We start from the raw sequence: 20,738 nt of genomic DNA, 5'->3' as shown, positions 1-20,738 counted from the left end.
GGTGACTTGATCATTAAGTTTGGCTACAAATTCGTCTGTGTTTACATCTGAAACATCTGTGTTTACGTCTGTGTTTCACACACATACAAACAATCAAACAACAACAGAAGCAGAGAAAGTTTCAGAAACTTTGTTTATGTTTTGCTAAACTTGACTTGTGCATTAATAACACATATGTATTAACACATGTGTATTAACACATGTGTATTAACACATGTGTATTAACACATGTGTATTAACACATGTGTATTAACACATGTGTATTAATAACACATGTGTGTTAACACATGTGTATTAATAACACATGTGTGTTAATAACACATGTGTATTAATAACACATGTGTATTAATAACACGTGTATTAATAACACACGTGTATTAATAACACATGTGTATTATTAACACATTTGTATTAATAACTCATGTGTATTAATAACACATGCGTATTAATAACACACGCGTATTAATAACACACGTGTATTAATAACACACGTGTATTAATAACACACGTGTATTAATAACACATGTGTATTAATAACACATGTGTATTAATAACACACGTGTATTAATAACACACGTGTATTAATAACACACGTGTATTAATAACACACGTGTATTAATAACACACGTGTATTAATAACACACGTGTATTAATAACACACGTGTATTAATAACACACGTGTATTAATAACACACGTGTATTAATAACACACGTGTATTAATAACACACGTGTATTAATAACACACGTGTATTAATAACACACGTGTATTAATAACACACGTGTATTAATAACACACGTGTATTAATAACACACGTGTATTAATAACACACGTGTATTAATAACACACGTGTATTAATAACACACGTGTATTAATATCACATGTGTTTTGAAGTTGAAGGTTATAAGTATTGTTATTGTTCTTACAATTCTTATTATAACTCTTGTTGTCAACTTCATACGAATGTCTCCTCACAATTTAATAAGAATTGATGCAATTATATAAGAACAAGTTTTAATATATACAAACAAAAATCTTGTACAGCATTATTCTCACGGTAAACGTCACTCTTTCCTGTTTTTCCATTCCAATTATTGCAAGAAAAGAGCAATAAACTGCAGTAGAACAGCGGACAATGTCATCAGTTAACTTACACAATTAGGTGAGTACAACGTCCTCAAGTGCCTTTAAATAGAGCCATTAAGAGACAAACAAAAGGATTTCAGCTTTGCGTGCGGAGCATCAAGGTCCAAAACCCCCTGCAGCAGGGTTGGGGGGTTCGTTATGTGATCCAGCAACTGCCTTGTACTGAGCTGTCACCAGACGGTCAGCGGCTTGTCACACGTCACGCCATCTGGGGACTCCTCGGCGCCAGACGGACACTGGCATCTTCACTACCGGGGTCTCAAGGCGTGACCCCGGGCACAAGAACGTGTATCCGTCTGCGAGACAATCTTATATGTGACGGAGACTGTGTTTTTCTGATGTGGGTCTTTCTCACTCTTTGCCTTTATCCACCCCTGAGCTGATGTGTTCTCTATCCTGGCTTATCCACCCCTGAACTGTTGTGTTGTCTATCCTGGCTTATCCACCCCTGAGCTGTTGTGTTGTCTATCCTGGCTTATCCACCCCCCTCGGGATCTCCCACTCTCCTACCTCACTAAGACTAACCCCACTAAAAGCCAACAGTGCAGCTGGGACACCCCCCAGTGTATATATAACAAACACCCAACTCTCCCGGAGGCAACAACAGGACCCAGTGACCACGCCGGCCTCACAGCTGTGCGTGCTCCCCATGGTGGGGATTTCCTTTCGGCAGTCGCTATATCTGCAACAAGCGCACATCTTAATCTGCAGCAGCACTGTATTGCAGAAGCCCAGTGCCTCGCTGCCCCAAATCCACACTGTATATAGGTGTGCTTGTAGCGAGGCATATGTAGGTGCATATGGAGAGAGAGAGAGAGAGAGAGAGAGAGTGGGAGAGAGAGAGAGAGAGAGAGAGAGAGAGAGAGAGAGAGAGAGAGAGAGAGAGAGAGAGAGAGAGAGAGAGAGAGAGAGAGAGAGAGAGAGAGAGAGAGAGAGAGAGAGAGAGAGAGAGAGAGAGAGAGAGAGACAGAGAGAGAGAGATATATAACATCACGCTTCATGTACTTTAGGCATTTAATATTTTGGGTCGAAATATGCTAGAATATTTACACATATATATTAAGCGTTATTTGTATAAATTATTTTTGTAATTAAAAATTTGTAATTTTCCGTGGAGTGTATCAATAAATAATTACAAGTCATACCGCATGATAACATCATAATATAAATACAGCGGCAACGGATTATTTAATCATACAGTTAATTAGTGACATTCAGTTCACTGTGGATTACCTGGGGTTTTTCATGCATAAAAAGTACTTAATGAAGTTCACATGTTGCAAGTTATTTTGTATAGATCCCAACAGTGCAATTGTTGATGGGTCAACAGTTGGACTGCTGGGATGCTGATCAGTTCAATCTGCTGATGATTGTCCAATTGGAACAATCATCAGCAGATGAAGGCCAATGTATATTTATGGTGTTGAACCATTAACTGATCAATGATATAACAGTTGCTCTGCAATGTTCTTGGCATATATGTTTCCTTAATGTTTATGTTCTCTGAGAATATATATATATATAGAGAGAGAGGTGAACTCTGTTGATCAGTATACACCGGCTGATCCGGAACTTCTCTTAGAAAACAGTCCAGTTTTCTCTTGAAAATGTCCACGGTTGTTCCGGCAATATTTCTTATAGTCGCTGGGAGGACGTTGAACAACCGCGGACCTCTGATGTTTATACAGTGCTCTCTGATTGTGCCTATGGCACCTCTGCTCTTCACTGGTTCAATCTTGCATTTTCTTCCATATCGTTCACTCCAGTACGTTGTTATTTTATTGTGTAGATTTGGGACCTGGCCCTCCAGTACTTTCCATATGTATATTATTTGGTATCTCTCTCGTCTCCTTTCTAGAGAGTACATTTGGAAAGCTTTGAGACGATCCCAATAATTTAGGTGCTTTATCTCGTCTATGCGTGCCGTATATGTTCTCTGTATTTCCTCTATTTCAGCAATCTCTCCTGCTCTGAAGGGGGAAGTGAGTACTGAGCAGTACTCAAGACCGGACAATACAAGTGACTTAAAGAGTACAACCATTGTGATGGGATCCCTGGATTTGAAAGTTCTCGTAATCCATCCTATCATTATTCTGGCTGACGCGATATTTGCTTGGTTATGCTCCCTTAACGTTAGATCGTCGGACATCATTATTCCCAAATCCTTGACAAGCTGTTTTCTACTATGGGAAGATTCGATTGTGTTTTGTACCCTGTATTATGTTTCAGATCCTCATTTTTGCCGTACCTGAGTACCTGAAATTAATCACTGTTAAACATCATGTTATTTTCTGATGCCCAGTCGAAAACTTTGTTGACATCTGCTTGTAGTTTTTCAATGTTTTCAGCTGAGGTATTTTTCATGCTGATTTTTGTGTCATCTGCAAAGAATGACACGAAGCTGTGACGTGTATTTTTATCTATATCAGATATGAAAATAAGGAACAGTAGCGGTGCAAGGACTGTACCTTGAGGTACAGAGCTTTTAACATCGCTTGGACTCGATTTGATCTGATTGACTGTTACTCTTTGTGTTCTGTTCGACAGGAAATTGAGTATCCAGCGTCCTACTGTTCCAGTTATTCCCATTGACCTCATTTTGTGAGCTATCACCCCATGGTCACATTTGTCGAACGCCTTTGCAAAGTGTCTATACAACATCTGCCTTTTGTTTTTCTTCTAGGGCTTCTGTGATTTTGTCATAGTGGTTGAGTAACTGTGATAGACAGGATCTTCCCGCTCTAAATCCATGTTGTCCTGGATTGTGCAATTCATTGTTTTCCATACAACTAAAAATTTGATTCCTAATCACTCTTTCAAACACTTTTATTATGTGTGATGTTAGTGCAACTGGCCTATAATTTTTTGCCAAGGCTTTACTCCCCCCCCCCCCCTTGTGCAACGGAGCTATATCTGCAGATTTAAGTGCTGCTGGTATCTCCCCTGTATCCAGGCTCTTTCTCCATATTATGCTGAGTGCTCTCGCTACTGGTACTTTACATTTCTTTATGAATATTGAATTCCATGAGTCAGGTCCAGGAGCTGAGTGCATAGGCATATTGTCAATTTCTCTTTCAAAGTCTTCCGAGTTTGTGGTAATATTCGTTATATTATCTGCAGATTGAATGTCATTCATAAAAAAGCTGTCTAGGCCATCAACTTTCATGTTGTTTATTGGTGTGCTAAACATAGCCTCATACTGGCTTCTTAGAATTTCACTAATCTCTTTGTTGTCCTCTGTGTACGTACCTTCATTTGTATTTAACGGTCCAATACTGGTCGAGGTTTTGGATTTTGATTTTGCGTATGTGAAAAAATATTTCGGATTTTTCCTTATCTCTTGTATAGCTTTCTGTTCCAATTCCATTTCCTCAGACTCATATGATCGCTTCAACGTTTGTTCTATTTCTTCGATCTCCCTGCTTAGGCTTATTTTCCTTGCTTGTAATAGTTGTGACCCCAGCGGCCAGTTGAGAGCCCCTGACCCCAGCGGCCAGTTGAGAGTCCCTGACCCCGTACGTCAATCCTTCCCACCGTCCTCCTTCCCCTCCTCATTCCTTATCCTAATATTCCTTCCAAGTGTTGTATAGTCGTATTGACTTAGTGTTATCTCATGGTAATTACCTTAACACTACGATTCTCGAGTCATTGCTAACAGTATCCAGGATCAACCACAGGAAACTGAGGGAATTGGTAATCTATTTAACCTTATCTATAACTACCTGAGATAACTTTAACTTATCTATAACTACCTGAGATAAAATTAACTTATCTATAACTAAAAGATAGATTAAAGATAACTTATCTATAACTAAAAGATAGATTAAAGATAACTTATCTATAACTAAAAGATAGATTAAAGATAACTTATCTATAACTAAAAGATAGATTAAAGATAACTTATCTATAACTAAAAGATAGATTAAAGATAACTTATCTATAACTAAAAGATTAAAGACTAAACTGTAACTTATCTATAACTACTTGAGATAAAATGTTTGTTTGTCTGACCACAGTAGGAGGCCAGACGCTTAGCGCAAACATCAAAATTTGAAGGGGGAATGGTCTGTGGAAGGGGACGGACATAGGCTGGAAGGGGAGATCAACCTGAGTTTAATATTAGCAAGTATAAGGGTCACTCGGACGATTTTCAAGCAGTCACCTGAAAAATATTTGTACGTTTCCGCCCAGAGTTCTTTTTAATGGTAGCAATAATATTTTCACATTCAGTTGTTACAGTGCTTCGTAGGAGTAAGTTTTATGGTAGAGTGGGAGAGGCAGAGGGAGAGAGAGGGTGTGAAACGAACGAAGGGGAAATCACGGGCCGGGGTTCGAAGTGGGTAAGGATATAATGGGGGTGAAGAGTAGGTAAGAATGGGGAAAGAGTGAAAACAGGAGAAGAGACCCGGGTGCAGCCGGTTACTCCTTCCAAATATCTATAAATGGATATGTTCGAAGTTCGAGGAGAGACAGGAAAGAAGAGGTGAAAAGAGGAGGAGAGAAATGGGGGTGTAGGGAGTGGGGAGATGGAAGGGAAGAGAGAGAGGGAGGAGAGAGGGGAAAGGTGTGAGGAACTGGGTGGGGAAGGAAAAGGAGAGAGTGAGGAAAGGTGAGGTAGAATAAGGGGTGAGGGAAGAGAGAGACAACCCCGGGCACCGCCGGGTACCTCCTCCTAGTAACAAGATATACACAAGCTCTACAGCTCTAAATATGAGCTTGAGAGAGCTTGTATCTATAAAGAATCCATAAGTGTGTAAACACGGTCATATGAAAAATGCCCTCGCCCTTCCCTGATGACGCTCTATTACTCTCTCATCTATCCATATCTCAACTATGGTTGTATGTGCTTGGGGTTCTACTACCCAAAATCATTTACGTCATCTAATTACTCAACACAAAGCTGCCATTAGGACAATATCCAACTCTGGCCCCAGACATCACTCGGTACCCTTACTCATATCTCTGAATATGTTAGATATTAAGTCACTGCACATTCTCTCATGTGTATTATACATATATAAAACGCTGAACTGTAATGCCAATCCTGACCTTAAAAGCTTCATTGAAGATTGTAACAGAACCTATGAGCACCAAACCAGAAACATATACCTTTTTGATATTCCAAGAGTACGACATGGGACCCAGAATGTGGAATGACCTTCCCAATCATGTTTAAGACTGTACCTCTCTCAAACCAGTTTAAGATAAAAACTCAGCACTACCTAATTAACTCCCTGTAACCTACCTTACCCCTATAATGTCAACCCATGTCTGTGAATTTTAAACAATGCTGTTTGTCGACCGAATCGTATTTTTGGCTTTTTTTTCTGCCATGTTCCCCCCTTTTTTATTTTTAAATTTTCTCAACACCTTTTATACTTTAATCTCAATTAGTATTAAGTTTTAGTCTTTAGTGTTTTTCCTGCCCGAAACGCTTTGCGTAATAGTGACTTTAGGCATTGTATGTACTAGCTCTATCTATAAATTCATCAATATTTGTATCGCCCCTAGCATGTATATACTTTACCTGAATAAAGATTTGATTTGATTTGATTTGATGAAGTGGCTCTAACGCTATTTTATCTATATCTAGTTCAATGTTTAATTAATGTTGTTGGAAATTGTTCCCCTGCCCCACAGTTCATGCCAGGAGAGGCAGAGGGCGTGATGACCCAAGTGAGGCCCGGCACCGTTCATGCCTTGTGGCCAATCTGGCCCCCGGGAAGTGTTTAATAGGCAGCCAATCAGGCAGTAATCAAGAAGCAGTGGCTTAGGCACCCCCAGCCTCCGCCATCAGCCAATCACTATAACCTTCACCATGTTATAAACCTGGACGGATACCCTCACTTTCTCTCTCTCTCTCTCTCACTCAATATATTTTAATATTAAAATAAAAAGGAAATTATAATTAAAATATAAAATTAATATTATGGCTTCATCTGGACGCTTAATGTTTTGTCCAAATATTAGACAACTTGGCCAACTTGCAGTATCTTGTTAACATCAGAAGGGGATAACCTCCTGGTGTTAATATTGATAACTTTATGTTACAGAGGGCTTCTGCGTCTCACATTACTGCAAAAAAAATAGTATATGAGAAAATGTTGACCAGACCACACACTAGAAAGTGAAGGGACGAAGACGTTTCGGTCTGTCCTGGACCATTCTCAAGTCGATTGTGTACAAGGCTGAAGTCCATTCTCACAATCGACTTGAGAATGGTCCAGGACGGACCGAAACGTCGTCGTCCCTTCACTTTCTAGTGTGTGGTCTGGTCAATATATTTCAGCCACGTTATTGTGACTTCTCGTCTGTATATGAGAACATGTTTCTTGTTGATTATGTTTTGTTATTACATGCAGATATCTCCCCTGACTAGCTGATTCTACTAGCATTAGTTAATAGTTTAGAACTTGTTTACATTTAGTAACATTCTAGCAATCAAGATTGTAACTGCCCTGAGTTTGGGGTCTTACTCAGTGTTATAACCGGATCCAGGTCAGACGAGTATTGTGATATGGCCACGGAATAATTTACATCCAGTCTAACACTCGCTACCAAAAACCAACTTTTATATAGTGACGAACTGGTTAAATCCAGGAATACTTAAGTCTTGCAGCTTACTTGGGCTTATTTTTGCACTCCGCCATTCAAAAAAAGACTCACCAGATTCAATGTTTTTTTATTACTAATATTTTGTAATGTGATGTCTGTTGTTTGTTACATTAGAAGTAAACAGCTAGCCATCTTGGCTGTTTTCCTCCAAACATCTTCTGTTATGACTCACTCGATGCCTACTGTGGCTCTGGTCCGAGGCCCAAGGTGTTTGAGTCGGTTACTGTCCGGTGCAGCTTGAGCTATCTACTGGTTTATAAAGAACCACGGAGGAAGAATCGAAACAGCGTCAGAGCTGAGCTGACTGGGGAGTGGGAGGACGTTCCTCGGTCAGCTCTTGAGGATTTGAGGCTCTACAAGCCTTACTCAGTGGATCAAACTAGTCATCGCAGTCCACCATTGTTACTGATGACCCTGTGCTTCCGGAAAGCAAGAAGAAACTAAGTTCAATGAGCAGAGAAGTGCCAAAACTTGAAGAATCTGTCGGCGACAATGCTGGAGGGGCGCCGCCTGACGCTGGAGGGGTCTGGAAGGTGTGGCAGGCAGGCCTAGCTGTGACCGGGTCACGTTCACTGAGGGTTTTGGAGGGACGACACCGATCCTAGGACAAGGAGCAAAGCCTTGTGGAAGGGACGAGTGTGTGCATACAGTGATTAGCTCAGTTCCCACTAGGTGAGCCAGGATTGGGATATCTGAAACTCTGGGAGTAGTTCGGCGACGACGCGAAGGCTTCACGACACCTGAGGACTTGTGGAACGTTCCTGGATCGTCAAGGACCGACTCAGGAAGCGTGGGAACCTCACACCATCGAGTGACAGGCGTCGTGAGCCAGGAATGTTAAGGTAGATCATCTTCCCTCCCATTACCCCCCCTTGTTGAGTAGGCTAGATAGGCCACGATATTTACCGATTATCAATGTTACAATATAACATTGATACATTAGTAGTAGGATAGGCTGCAGGGCAGCTTGCATCCAGGACTGTTGAAGAGGACAGTGTGTGTGGACGACGGGGCAGTTGGAGAGGAGGTGGCCGACGTTAATGAAACGGCCCTCTGTGAGGGAGTGTGTGGCCCCCTTTTAAATCTGCCCAGCTGAAGGAGTTGTTGGAGGTCGCGAAAGAAGAGTTGCTGACGATCTCCAGATTTATTATTCTCATTTTTCCATTCCTGTATTGCTTGTAATTGTATGTGTGATCATGTAGCTTGTGTCAGTAAATTCACACATTTTATTATTGTGTTAAGTGTGCCTCCATAATAATCTATACGAGCATAAACGAGGGTTATCATAGTACCACCTAGTGAACACTACATTTTCTACAGAAAATCTTATTGCCTGGAGAGTGGTAAAGCAGCAGAGACTTATATAAAAGTGTACCCTAGGCCATCCGACCTGTATCACAGCCGAAATGGTGGCAACACTTTGGCAACAAGCAATGTAGTGGCTGGGGAGAGGTAAAGCCACACAGACTTTTATGGAAGTATACCTTGGGCTGACAGACCAGTGTCAACTCTGTAGGAGTAGCAACACTTAGACAACAAGCAGTATAGAATACATCCACTGAACTGCATTGCTGGGGTGCAGATATATTATGCAAGGCCCAATTTGCCTAATAACCCAAGTTTTATATATGTATATGTATATATATATATATATATATATATATATATATATATATATATATATATATATATATATATATGTCGTACCTAATAGCCAGAACGCACTTCTCTGCCTACTATGCAAGGCCCGATTTGCCTAATAAGCCAAGTTTTCCTGAATTAATATATTTTCTCCAATTTTTTTTTTATGAAATGATAAAGCTACCCATTTCATTATGTATGAGGGGAATTATTTTTTATTGGAGTTAAAATTAACATAGTTATATGACCGAACCTAACCAACCCTACCTAACCTAACCTAACCTATCTTTATAGGTTAGGTTAGGTTAGGTAGCCCAAAAAGTAAGGTTAGGTTAGGTTAGGTAGGTTAGGTAGTCGAAAACACATTAATTCATGAAAACTTGGCTTATTAGGCAAATCGGGCCTTGCAGAGTAGGCTGAGAAGTGCGTTCTGGCTACTAGGTACGACATATATATATATATATATATATATATATATATATATGTCGTACCTAATAGCCAGAACGCACTTCTCAGCCTACTATTCAAGGCCCGATTTGCCTAATAAGCCAAGTTTTCATGAATTAATGTTTTTTCGTCTACCTAACCTACCTAACCTAACCTAACCTAGCTTTTTTTGGCTACCTAACCTAACCTTACCTATAAATATAGGTTAGGTTAGGTTAGGTAGGGTTGGTTAGGTTCGGTCATATATCTACGTTAATTTTAACTCCAATAAAAAAAATTGACCTCATACATAATGAAATGGGTAGCTTTATCATTTCATTAGAAAAAAATTAGAAAAAATATAATAATTCAGGAAAACTTGGCTTATTAGGCAAATCGGGCCTTGAATAGTAGGCCAAAAAGTGAGTTCTGGCTACTAGGTACGACATATATATATATATATATATATATATATATATATATATATATATATGTCGTACCTAGTAGCCAGAACGCACTTCTCAGCCTACTATGCAAGGCCCGATTTGCCTAATAAGCCAAGTTTTCCTGAATTAATATATTTTCTCTAATTTTTTTCTTATGAAATGATAAAGCTACCCATTTCATTATGTATGAGGTCAATTTTGTTTATTGGAGTTAAAATTAACGTAGATATATGACCAAACCTAACCAACCCTACCTAACCTAACCTAGCCTATCTTTGTAGGTTAGGTTATGTTAGGTAGCAGAAAAAGTTAGGTTAGATTAGGTTAGGTAGGTTAGGTAGTCGAAAAACAATTAATTCATGAATACTTGGCTTATTAGGCAAATCGGGCCTTGCATAGTAGGCTGAGAAGTGCGTTCTGGCTACTAGGTACGACATATATATTTATATATATATATATATATATATATATATATATATATATATATATATATATATGTCGTACCTAGTAGCCAGAACTCACTTCTCAGCCTACTATTCAAGGCCCGATTTGCCTAATAAGCCAAGTTTTCCTGAATTAATATATTTACTATAATTTTTTTCTTATGAAATGATAAAGCAACCCTTTTCTCTATGTATGAGGTCAATTTTTTTTTATTGGAGTTAAAATTAACGTAGATATATGACCGAACCTAACCAACCCTACCTAACCTAACCTAACCTATATTTATAGGTAAGGTTAGGTTAGGTAGCCAAAAAAAGCTAGGTTAGGTTAGGTTAGGTAGGTTAGGTAGACGAAAAAACATTAATTCATGAAAACTTGGCTTATTAGGCAAATCGGGCCTTGAATAGTAGGCTGAGAAGTGCGTTCTGGCTATTAGGTACGACATATATATATATATATATATATATATATATATATATATATATATATATATATATATATATATATATATATATATATATATATATATATATATATATATATATATATATATATATATATATATTTTATTAAATATGACCGAAAAAGTAAGATTAATAATTCTAACACGAATTTTCTCAATCTTTCGTACATTATGCTTCACTGTTGGAGGTAAATCAAAAATCACTTCTCCAAAATTCATTTTTATTTCTAGTCTGACGCGACACGGGCGCGTTTCGTAAAACTTATTACATTTTCAAAGACTTCACAAATACACAACTGATTAGAACTTGCGTTTCCCTGATTTTATATCTACATTTGAGTGAGGTGGGAAGGGTGATGTGGCATTACATTTGAGTAAGGTGGGAAAGATGATGTGGCATTAGAGAATATTAATAGGGTATTAAAAGTATCAACACAAGACAGAACACGAAACAATGGATATTGAATAGAAGTGTTTGTAGAAAGCCTATTGGTCCATATTTCTTGATGCTTCTATATTGGAGCGGAGTTTTGAGGTGGGTAGAATATAGTTGTGCAATAATTGGCTGTTGATTGCTGGTGTTGACTTCTTGATGTGTAGTGCCTCGCAAACGTCGAGCCGCCTGCTATCGCTGTATCTATCGATGATTTCTGTGTTGTTTACTAGGATTTCTCTGGCGATGGTTTGGTTATGGGAAGAGATTATATGTTCCTTAATGGAGCCCTGTTGTTTATGCATCGTTAAACGCCTAGAAAGAGATGTTGTTGTCTTGCCTATATACTGGGTTTTTTGGAGCTTACAGTCCCCAAGTGGGCATTTGAAGGCATAGACGACGTTAGTCTCTTTTAAAGCGTTCTGTTTCGTGTCTGGAGAGTTTCTCATGAGTAGGCTGGCCGTTTTTCTGGTTTTATAGTAAATCGTCAGTTGTATCCTCTGATTTTTGTCTGTAGGGATAACGTTTCTATTAACAATATCTTTCAGGACCCTTTCCTCTGTTTTATGAGCTGTGGAAAAGAAGTTCCTGTAAAATAGTCTAATAGGGGGTATAGGTGTTGTGTTAGTTGTCTCTTCGGAGGTTGCATGGCTTTTCACTTTCCTTCTTATGATGTCTTCGATGAAACCATTGGAGAAGCCGTTATTGACTAGAACCTGCCTTACCCTACAGAGTTCCTCGTCGACTTGCTTCCATTCTGAGCTGTGGCTGAGAGCACGGTCGACGTATGCGTTAACAACACTCCTCTTGTACCTGTCAGGGCAGTCGCTGTTGGCATTTAGGCACATTCCTATGTTTGTTTCCTTTGTGTAGACTGCAGTGTGGAAACCTCCGCCCTTTTCCATGACTGTTACATCTAGAAAAGGCAGCTTCCCATCCTTTTCCGTCTCGTAAGTGAAACGCAGCACGGAACTCTGCTCAAATGCCTCCTTCAGCTCCTGCAGATGTCTGACATCAGGTACCTGTGTAAAAATGTCGTCAACATACCTGCAGTATATGGCCGGTTTCAAGTTCATGTCGACTAAGACTTTTTGCTCGATGGTACCCATGTAGAAGTTTGCAAACAGGACACCTAGGGGAGAACCCATAGCGACCCCATCTACTTGCTTATACATGTGCCCATCCGGGCTCAAGAAGGGTGCCTCTTTAGTACAAGCTTGGAGTAGTTTCCTCAGAATACTTTCTGGCATGTCAAGAGGAGTACAGGCTGGATCACGATACACTCTGTCGGCTATCATTCCGATTGTCTCGTCCACAGGTACGTTGGTAAACAGCGATTCTACGTCCAACGAGGCTCTTATCCCTGTGGCCCGTGCGCCCCGCAGTAAGTCCACAAATTCCTTTGGAGACTTCAGGCTGAAGGCGCAAGGAACATAAGGAGTCAGCAGGCCGTTGAGTCGCTTCGCCAATCTGTACGTGGGTGTGGGTATCTGGCTAATGATTGGCCGAAGTGGGTTTCCAGGCTTGTGCGTCTTGACATTTCCATACGCATATCCAGGTTTATATTCCCCAATGATCTTTGGCAGGTGGAGTCCGGATTTCTTGGCGTTCACAGTTTCGATCAGTTTGTTGACCTTTGCTTTTAATTCGGCTGTAGTGTCCTTCGTTACCCTTTGGAACTTAGTTTGGTCAGAGAGTATGATGTTCATTTTCGCCAGATATTCGTCTTTTTTAAGAATGACATATATTGGCGACTTGTCACCTCTCCTATATAGGTGGAATATAAACCTGGATATGCGTATGGAAATGTCAAGACGCACAAGCCTGGAAACCCACTTCGGCCAATCATTAGCCAGATACCCACACCCACGTACAGATTGGCGAAGCGACTCAACGGCCTGCTGACTCCTTATGTTCCTTGCGCCTTCAGCCTGAAGTCTCCAAAGGAATTTGTGGACTTACTGCGGGGCGCACGGGCCACAGGGATAAGAGCCTCGTTGGACGTAGAATCGCTGTTTACCAACGTACCTGTGGACGAGACAATCGGAATGATAGCCGACAGAGTGTATCGTGATCCAGCCTGTACTCCTCTTGACATGCCAGAAAGTATTCTGAGGAAACTACTCCAAGCTTGTACTAAAGAGGCACCCTTCTTGAGCCCGGATGGGCACATGTATAAGCAAGTAGATGGGGTCGCTATGGGTTCTCCCCTAGGTGTCCTGTTTGCAAACTTCTACATGGGTACCATCGAGCAAAAAGTCTTAGTCGACATGAACTTGAAACCGGCCATATACTGCAGGTATGTTGACGACATTTTTACACAGGTACCTGATGTCAGACATCTGCAGGAGCTGAAGGAGGCATTTGAGCAGAGTTCCGTGCTGCGTTTCACTTACGAGACGGAAAAGGATGGGAAGCTGCCTTTTCTAGATGTAACAGTCATGGAAAAGGGCGGAGGTTTCCACACTGCAGTCTACACAAAGGAAACAAACATAGGAATGTGCCTAAATGCCAACAGCGACTGCCCTGACAGGTACAAGAGGAGTGTTGTTAACGCATACGTCGACCGTGCTCTCAGCCACAGCTCAGAATGGAAGCAAGTCGACGAAGAACTCTGTAGGGTAAGGCAGGTTCTAGTCAATAACGGCTTCTCCAATGGTTTCATCGAAGACATCATAAGAAGGAAAGTGAAAAGCCATGCAACCTCCGAAGAGACAACTAACACAACACCTATACCCCCTATTAGACTATTTTACAGGAACTTCTTTTCCACAGCTCATAAAACAGAGGAAAGGGTCCTGAAAGATATTGTTAATAGAAACGTTATCCCTACAGACAAAAATCAGAGGATACAACTGACGATTTACTATAAAACCAGAAAAACGGCCAGCCTACTCATGAGAAACTCTCCAGACACGAAACAGAACGCTTTAAAAGAGACTAACGTCGTCTATGCCTTCAAATGCCCACTTGGGGACTGTAAGCTCCAAAAAACCCAGTATATAGGCAAGACAACAACATCTCTTTCTAGGCGTTTAACGATGCATAAACAACAGGGCTCCATTAAGGAACATATAATCTCTTCCCATAACCAAACCATCGCCAGAGAAATCCTAGTAAACAACACAGAAATCATCGATAGATACAGCGATAGCAGGCGGCTCGACGTTTGCGAGGCACTACACATCAAGAAGTCAACACCAGCAATCAACAGCCAATTATTGCACAACTATATTCTACCCACCTCAAAACTCCGCTCCAATATAGAAGCATCAAGAAATATGGACCAATAGGCTTTCTACAAACACTTCTATTCAATATCCATTGTTTCGTGTTCTGTCTTGTGTTGATACTTTTAATACCCTATTAATATTCTCTAATGCCACATCATCTTTCCCACCTTACTCAAATGTAATGCCACATCACCCTTCCCACCTCACTCAAATGTAGATATAAAATCAGGGAAACGCAAGTTCTAATCAGTTGTGTATTTGTGAAGTCTTTGAAAATGTAATAAGTTTTACGAAACGCGCCCGTGTCGCGTCAGACTAGAAATAAAAATGAATTTTGGAGAAGTGATTTTTGATTTACCTCCAACAGTGAAGCATAATGTACGAAAGATTGAGAAAATTCGTGTTAGAATTATTAATCTTACTTTTTCGGTCATATTTAATAAAATATGTCTACAGGAAAGACTGCTACCAAAATATACTAATATATATATATATATATATATATATATATATATATATATATATATATATATATATATATAAAACATTAAGTTCGTAGGAACGTTTAACATTACATTTATCATCTCCAAAACTATATTTGAGGATGTTCACTTGTGTTGTAAGAAGTATAAATAAACCAGATGCACTTTCTCTTGTTGGTGTAATACAATCTGCGAAGATGTGTAATTCCCCCTTTAATGTAGACTAAAAATATTCTAACTGAAATCTGGTAACTCTGATCTTTACACGGATTTACCAATATTTATTGCCGATCCATGTATACTATTTATGCTTCTGGATGAATGGTTCCTGAAGGCTGGCTGGTGCGATAGTCGCGTGTTGTTACCTTAGTGATCTATGGACCATTTCTAATACATTTGATACTATTTATTGGAATTTTACATATTCCACATAATGGATTATGCATTGCTGTTTTGCACACATAAATATTGGACTGATATTTTAAATAAAAATCGACAGGAGACAAAGCAGTGACTTGTGTTTTGATGAGTTATGAAGACTGATGTTAAGTCTTCATAACAGTTAAATCTTTTCCACAGTACTGGATTCACTGTGGGGAAATACGAAGCAAAATTGAACTAGATGAAAGTCATGGAAGCATAAAGTATATACAAGCTGTTAAGCTGCACAAATATAATATTTATTTATTAATAAACTCTTACTTAATAGGATTTATCAAGGGATATTACCACAATTACTCTGGCATCCAGCTGGAGATGAACTAAGCACTTTGCAGAGTACTAAAGTGCATTAAAGAGAGTACTCAGAAAACTTGGATAAGAGTAGTGAGAGGTGCGTGGACATAATCCCCCCCCCCCCACACACACACTCAGGGGACAAGAGTAGTGAGAGGTGCGTGGACATAATCCCCCACCACACACTCAGGCGACAAGAAACTCTCCAACAATGGCCCCATAAACTTGGGCACGTAAGTTGCAATGGTTATAGGGACATGAGCCGGGCTGTTAGAGAACCAATTATAACATCGCTCACATACAAATTCACTTAGATAAATCTATTGCACGAAGCAGCAGTTAATGTTATGCTTGTGATGCACTTACAGAGGTGGTTGAGGGCCTCCACATCACCAAGGTGCACGTCCCGACGCCCGTGGCCGTGGGGGAAGGCGGAGTGCTCGAGTGTGAGTTCGTGGACGAGGGTGAGAGCATCTACGCCCTCAAGTGGTACCTGGGCCTGGACGAGTTCTACCGGTGGACGCCGGCCGAGACCCCGCAGGTGAAGACCTTCCCTGTGAGGGGCGACCCCCTGGCCGTCGACACCGGCGCCTCCCACAGGGGCAGGGTCAAGGTGTATGACGTCACTCTCGGCGCCTCGGGGGTCTTCCGCTGTGAGGTGTCGGCTGAAGCCCCTGACTTCCACACGGAGTCTGACGTCGCCACCATGGTTGTTGTGGGTGAGTGTAGTGCCACCATGGTTGTTGTGGGTGAGTGTAGTGCCACCATGACTGTTGTGGGTGAGTGTAGTGCCACCATGGTTGTTGTGGGTGAGTGTAGTGCCACCATGGTTGTTGTGGGTGAGTGTAGTGCCACCATGGTTGTTGTGGGTGAGTGTAGTGCCACCTATGATTGTTGTGGGTGAGTGTAGTGCCACCATGGTTGTTGTGGGTGAGTGTAGAGCCACCATGGTTGTTGTGGGTGAGTGTAGTGCCACCATGGTTGTTCTGGGTGAGTGTAGAGCCACCATGGTTGTTGTGGGTGAGTGTAGTGCCACCTACGATTGTTGTGGGTGAGTGTAGTGCCACCATGGTTGTTGTGGGTGAGTGTAGTGCCACCATGGTTGTTGTGGGTGAGTGTAGAGCCACCATGACTGTTGTGGGTGAGTGTAGTGCCACCATGATTGTTGTGGGTGAGTGTAGAGCCACCATGGTTGTTGTGGGTGAGTGTAGTGCCACCATGGTTGTTGTGGGTGAGTGTAGTGCCACCATGGTTGTTGTGGGTGAGTGTAGTGCCACCATGGTTGTTGTGGGTGAGTGTAGTGCCACCATGACTGTTGTGGGTAAGTGTAGTGCCACCATGGTTGTTGTGGGTGAGTGTAGTGCCACCATGACTGTTGTGGGTGAGTGTAGTGCCACCATGACTGTTGTGGGTGAGTGTAGTGCCACCATGGTTGTTGTTGGTGAGTGTAGAGCCACCATGGTTGTTGGGGTGAGTGTAGTGCCACCATGGTTGTTGTGGGTGAGTGTAGTGCCACCATGGTTGTTGTGGGTGAGAGTAATGCCCCAATGGTTGTTGTGGGTGAGTGTAGTGCCACCATGGTTGTTGTGGGTGAATGTAGTGCCACCATGGTTGTTGTGGGTGAGTGTAGTGCCACCATGACTGTTGTGGGTGAGTGTAGTGCCACCATGGTTGTTGTGGGTGAGTGTAGTGCCACCATGACTGTTGTGGGTGAGTGTAGTGCCACCATGACTGTTGTGGGTGAGTGTAGTGCCACCATGGTTGTTGTGGGTGAGTGTAGTGCCACCATGGTTGTTGTGGGTGAGTGTAGTGCCACCATGGTTGTTGTGGGTGAGTGTAGTGCCACCATGGTTGTTGTGGGTGAGTGTAGTGCCACCATGGTTGTTGTGGGTGAGTGTAGTGCTACCATGGTTGTTGTGGGTGAGTATAATACTACAATGGTTGTTGTGGGTGAGTGTAGTGCCACCATGGTTGTTGTGGGTGAGTGTAGTGCCACCATGGTTGTTGTGGGTGAGTGTAGTGCCACCATGGTTGTTGTGGGTGAGTGTAGTGCCACCATTGTTGTTGTGGGTGAGTGTAGTGTCACCATGACTGTTGTTGGTGAGTGTAGTGCCACCACTACATGGTAACCTCTACTCTGATAACCATTCCAAAGGTTACTGTGGTTCATGTGTGACCTTGGACCCGTGCGTGGTTGCTCAGGAACACTCTGCAGGTGTGTTATTGTACAGGTGTGGTATTGTGCAGGTGTGGTATTGTGCAGGTGTGGTAGTGTACAGGTGTGGTAGTATGCAGGTGTGGTATTGTGCAGGTGTGGTAGTGTGCAGGTGTTGTAGTGTGCAGGTATGGTATTGTGCAGGTATGGTAGTGTGCAGGTGTGGTAGTGTACAGGTGTGGTATTGTGCAGGTGTGGTATTGTGCAGGTGTGGTAGTGTGCAGGTGTGGTATTGTGCAGGTGTGGTGTGTGCTGGTGTGGTAGTGTGCAGGTGTGGTATTGTGCAGGTGTGGTAGTGTGCAGGTGTGGTAGTGTGCAGGTGTCGAATTATGCAGGTGTCGTATTGTGCAGGTGTGGTAGTGTGCAGTTGTGGTAGTGTGCAGGTGTGTTATAGTGCAGGTGTGGTAGTGTGCAAATGTGGTAGTGTGCAGGTGTCGTATTGTGCAGGTGTGGTATTGTGCAGGTGTGATAGTGTGCAAGTGTGGTAGTGTGCAGGTGTCGTACTGTGCAGGTGTGGTATTGTGCAGGTGTGGTAGTGTTCAGGTGTCGTATTTTGCAGGTGTCGTATTGTAAAGGTGTGGTATTGTGCAGGTGTGGTAGTGTGCAGGTGTGGTAGTGTGCAGGTGTCGTATTGTGCAGGTGTGGTATTGTGCAGGTGTGGTAGTGTGCAGGTGTGGTAGTGTGCAGGTGTGGTATTGTGCAGGTATGGTAGTGTGCAGGTGTGGTAGTGTGCAGGTATGGTAGCGTGCAGGTGTGTTAGTGTGCAGGTGTGGTTTTGTGCAGGTGTGTTAGTGTACAGGTGTGGTTTTGTGCAGGTGTGTTAGTGTACAGGTGTGGTAGTGTGCAGGTGTGTTATAGTGCATGTGTGGAGGCGACTACCCGTGTGGTTCCCCCACAGACCTGCCTGACGAGGACCCGCGACTGAGCCGCAGCAGCCTGAGCCACCAGCTGCACGAGGCCGTCTCCGTCAACTGCTCGTCCACGCGGTCACAGCCGCCAGCTGCCCTCACCTTCTACGTCAACCAGGAGCTGGTAACCTCTTACTCCTGTGTTCACCAGCACGGTGGTCACCACTACTGCCCTCACCAGCACGGTGGTCACCACTCCTGCCCTCACCAGCACGGTGGTCACCACTCCTGCCCTCACCAGCACGGTGGTCACCACTACTGCCCTCACCAGCACGGTGGTCACCACTACTGCCCTCACCAGCACGGTGGTCACCACTCCTGCCCTCACCAGCACGGTGGTCACCACTACTGCCCTCACCAGCACGGTGGTCACCACTCCTGCCCTCACCAGCACGGTGGTCACCACTACTGCCCTCACCAGCACGGTGGTCACCACTACTGTCCTCACCAGCACGGTGGTCACCACTCCTGCCCTCACCAGCACGGTGGTCACCACTCCTGCCATCACCAGCACGGTGGTCACCACTACTGCCCTCACCAGCACGGTGGTCACCACTCCTGCCCTCACCAGCACGGTGGTCACCACTCCTGCCCTCACCAGCACGGTGGTCACCACTCCTGCCCTCACCAGCACGGTGGTCACCACTACTGCCCTCACCAGCACGGTGGTCACCACTACTGCCCTCACTGTAGTGTTCACCAGCACGGTGGTCACCACTTCTGCCCTCACTGTAGTGTTCACCAGCACGGTGGTCACCACTACTGCCCTCACCAGCGCGGTGGTCACCACTATTGCCCTCACCAGCACGGTGGTCACCACTACTGCCCTCACCAGCACGGTGGTCACCACTACTGCCCTCATTGTAGTGTTCACCAGCACGGTGGTCACCAGCACGGTGGTCACCACTACTGCCCCTCACTGTAGTGTTCACCAGCACGGTGGTCACCACTACTACCCCTCACTGTAGTGATCACCAGTACAGTGGTCACCACTACTGCCCTCACCAGCACGGTGGTCACCACTACTGCCCCTCACTGTAGTGTTCACCAGCACGGTGGTCACCACTACTGCCCCTCACTGTAGTGTTCACCAGCACGGTGGTCACCACTACTACCCCTCACTGTAGTGATCACCAGCACGGTGGTCACCACTACTGCCCCTCACTGTAGTGATCACCAGCACGGTGGTCACCACTACTGCCCCTCACTGTAGTGATCACCAGCACGGTGGTCACCACTACTGCCCTCACTGTAGTGTTCACCAGCACGGTGGTCACCACTACTGCCCTCACTGTAGTGTTCACCAGCACGGTGGTCACCACTACTGCCCTCACTGTAGTGTTCACCAGCACGGTGGTCACCATTACTGCCCTCACCAGCACGGTGGTCACCACTACTGCCCTCACCAGCACGGTGGTCACCACTACTGCCCTCACCAGCACGGTGGTCACCACTCCTGCCCTCACCAGCACGGTGGTCACCACTCCTGCCCTCACCAGCACGGTGGTCACCACTACTGCCCTCACTGTAGTGTTCCCTACACTCTGAATTT

General features: G+C 43.2%; 1 protein-coding gene across 6 annotated transcripts in view; it reads left to right on the top strand.

The window, feature by feature from the left end:
* LOC123755069 (uncharacterized) overlaps positions 1–20,738 on the top strand; it is a 122,766-nt gene that overhangs the window by 90,304 nt on the left and 11,724 nt on the right. For all 6 annotated transcript variants that reach the window (XR_011229889.1, XR_011229891.1, XR_011229888.1 and 3 more), the window contains exons 2-3: positions 16,432–16,782; positions 19,177–19,310. Coding sequence is in view for 1 of the 6 variants with exons in the window: in XM_069332957.1 (XP_069189058.1) it covers positions 16,432–16,782; positions 19,177–19,310 (485 nt within the window). In the remaining 5 variants the exon portion in view is untranslated. The remainder of the gene's footprint in view (positions 1–16,431; positions 16,783–19,176; positions 19,311–20,738) is intronic.

Source organism: Procambarus clarkii, chromosome 28, assembly GCF_040958095.1.
Source record: "Procambarus clarkii isolate CNS0578487 chromosome 28, FALCON_Pclarkii_2.0, whole genome shotgun sequence".
NCBI lineage: Eukaryota > Metazoa > Arthropoda > Malacostraca > Decapoda > Cambaridae > Procambarus > Procambarus clarkii.
The sequence above is the reverse complement of the archived record's forward strand: the minus strand, read 5'-3'. Positions and strand labels throughout refer to the sequence as shown.